At 40.7% G+C, this 2,500-nt stretch overlaps 1 protein-coding gene and 1 long non-coding RNA gene across 2 annotated transcripts in view; both read right to left on the reverse strand.

Moving 5' to 3' along the window:
* LOC138962134 (uncharacterized) overlaps positions 1 to 2,500 on the reverse strand; it is a 264,299-nt gene that overhangs the window by 126,386 nt on the left and 135,413 nt on the right. The gene's annotated exons all lie outside the window — the stretch shown is intronic.
* The window catches only part of LOC138962098 (sodium- and chloride-dependent transporter XTRP3-like), a 130,910-nt gene that overhangs the window by 121,364 nt on the left and 7,046 nt on the right, over positions 1 to 2,500 (reverse strand). The window contains exon 2 of the mRNA XM_070333821.1: positions 1,818 to 2,390. Within this exon, the coding sequence (XP_070189922.1) occupies positions 1,818 to 2,052 (235 nt within the window). The 5' untranslated portion in view covers positions 2,053 to 2,390. The remainder of the gene's footprint in view (positions 1 to 1,817; positions 2,391 to 2,500) is intronic.

The following is a 2,500-nucleotide window of genomic DNA, read 5'->3' on the forward strand; positions in this document are numbered from 1 at the left end:
AGCAACAACAAAAAGACAAGTAAAGCAACAACAAAAAGACAAGTAAAAGCAACAACAACAAAAATTCAAGTAAAAGCAACAACAAAAAGTCAAGTAAAAGCAACAACAAAAAGACAAGTAAAAGCAACAACAAAAAGACAAGTAAAAGCAACAACAACAAAAAGTCAAGTAAAAGCAACAACAAAAAGTCAAGTAAAAGCAACAACAACAAAAAGTCAAGTAAAAGCAACAACAAAAAGTCAAGTAAAAGCAACAACAAAAAGTCAAGTAAAAGCAACAACAAAAAGTCAAGTAAAAGCAACAACAAAAAGACAAGTAAAAGCAACAACAAAAAGACAAGTAAAGCAACAACAAAAAGACAAGTAAAGCAACAACAAAAAGACAAGTAAAGCAACAACAAAAAGACAAGTAAAGCAACAACAAAAAGACAAGTAAAAGCAACAACAAAGAGAAAGGTGTTCCACATCTCCAAATTATGTGGAGGTATCACACCCCTTACCGGAGGACATACGGGGGTATTTTATACTTTCTGAGAGTAAAGTCAAAAGGTATAAAGAACGTGTTGTTTCTGAGTGAGATGGGGAGGGGGTCTTGGTCTTGAAACAGATAGACTGCTAAGGCAAACAAACAAAATAGTCTGTTTACGGTAACATAGGCCAAACAAAATAGTCTGTTTACGGTAACATAGGCCTAAAAAATAGGGTCGGTAGGTCGGGATTTTTTTTTCTTCCAAAAAACCATATTTTTAAGTTATTTTGCCCCAAAACAAAGACTTTTTTTTTCTCCCCCAAATGCCAAAACAAAAGTCTAGGGTCGCGCGAAAAAATAGGGTCGGTCGGGATACCGTAAACAGACTTTTTTTTTTTTTGCCTAACGTTCCAAAATCAGGCTTCAAAAAGCAAGAAACACGGCAAAGACTGATATGTAGAAGTTCTAGTACAAGTTTCGTTTTGTCTATTATTCAACGTTCTATAAACTTACCTTTCTCGTTAAAATAAAATGGGGGGGGGGAGGAGGGTTCTACCCGGTAACTAAGGCTGGTATGCACGAGAAAGTTACCAACCGGGTGGAAGCCAGCCGCGGTGTTGGATTGGTTGAATGTGAGGTTTGATTGTGATTTGAACCAATCAGACCCCGTGGCTGGTTCCCATTCGGTTGGTAACTTTTGGTTTAAAGAATCAATCAATTTGATAAATGGAGATCTAAACAACGAAGTGACTGTGGTAAGATGAACAAAGTAAAAAAAAAATTTAAAAAAAGGAATACTGTACTCACCGATACAAGAACGAGACAAGACGGTACCTAAACAACGAAGTGACTGTGGTAAGATGAACAAAGTTAAAACAAAACAAAACAAAGGAATACTGTACTCACCGATACAAGAACGAGACAAGACGGTACCTACACAACGAAGTGACTGTGGTAAGATGAACAAAGTTAAAAAAAACAAAGGAATACTGTATTCACCGATACAAGAACGAGACAAGACGGTACCTAAACAACGAAGTGACTGCGGTAAGATGAACAAAGTTAAAAAACAAAGGAATACTGTACTCAACGTACGTCTTGTCTCGTTCTTGTATCGGTGAGTACAGTATTCCTTTGTTTTTTAACTTTGATAAATGGAGCACAACAAGCAAAGCTTATACACAAAGCAATATAATATCTAATTGGGCGGACGAATACTGGCAACTTCTGTCAAAACGATAGGGGAATTTGTAGAAGGGGGGGGGGGGGAGGGGAGATACAAACAAATCTTGGTAACTTTCTCGTGCACACCTCCCCAAGTGACAACACAAAATCCACTGGTCACTCACCTCCGCCGTGTTGCTGGGTCAGATAAGGGAACCTCCAGACGTTGCCCAGGCCCACGGCGTAGCTGATGACCATGAAGAAGTACTGCATCTTGGAGTCCCAGGCAGGACGCGGCACGACGGCATCATCCTCTCCCAGTGCATCCCCGTTCTCCACTGCCCCGAGCTCCTGATTTAGGGGTACCCTCAGTTCCGGCTCGCTGGGCACTTCGAGTCTGTGGTGACCGCTTGACTTCATGATGGCGGTGGTTGTCTATGTGGATTCTGAAGATTGTTCCTGTTCTTCTTCTTAGCTTTCCACTGCTAGAAGCGATTTTTACCGGGAAGAAAATACCCGAATTTTGGGTTTTACTGGCGGCGATTATCTATATGGAGTCTAAAGATCTGTCTCGTTCGTCTTCCTAGCTTTCTATTGCTATCACGGAAGCGATTTCCACCGAATTCGTGGTCCTTGGGCAAGAAGTATCACTGGCTACACCTTTTTTTTTACTGGCGGTGGTTGTCTTAATGGAGTCTGAAGATCTGGTCTTCTTCCTAGCTTCCCACGGCTAAGGCGGGAGTGGTTCTTCACTGTATCTGGATCAGACAAGATAATACTGCTCAAACGCATGAAGTGAATTGTCAAGAATCTAGAGCTTCCGTAAAAGAGCACCTACATCCCCGGTGATGGAATAAAAAAGATAAAG

The sequence above is a fragment of the Littorina saxatilis genome, linkage group LG1 (genome assembly GCF_037325665.1).
Source record: "Littorina saxatilis isolate snail1 linkage group LG1, US_GU_Lsax_2.0, whole genome shotgun sequence".
In the NCBI taxonomy this organism is placed as follows: domain Eukaryota; kingdom Metazoa; phylum Mollusca; class Gastropoda; order Littorinimorpha; family Littorinidae; genus Littorina; species Littorina saxatilis.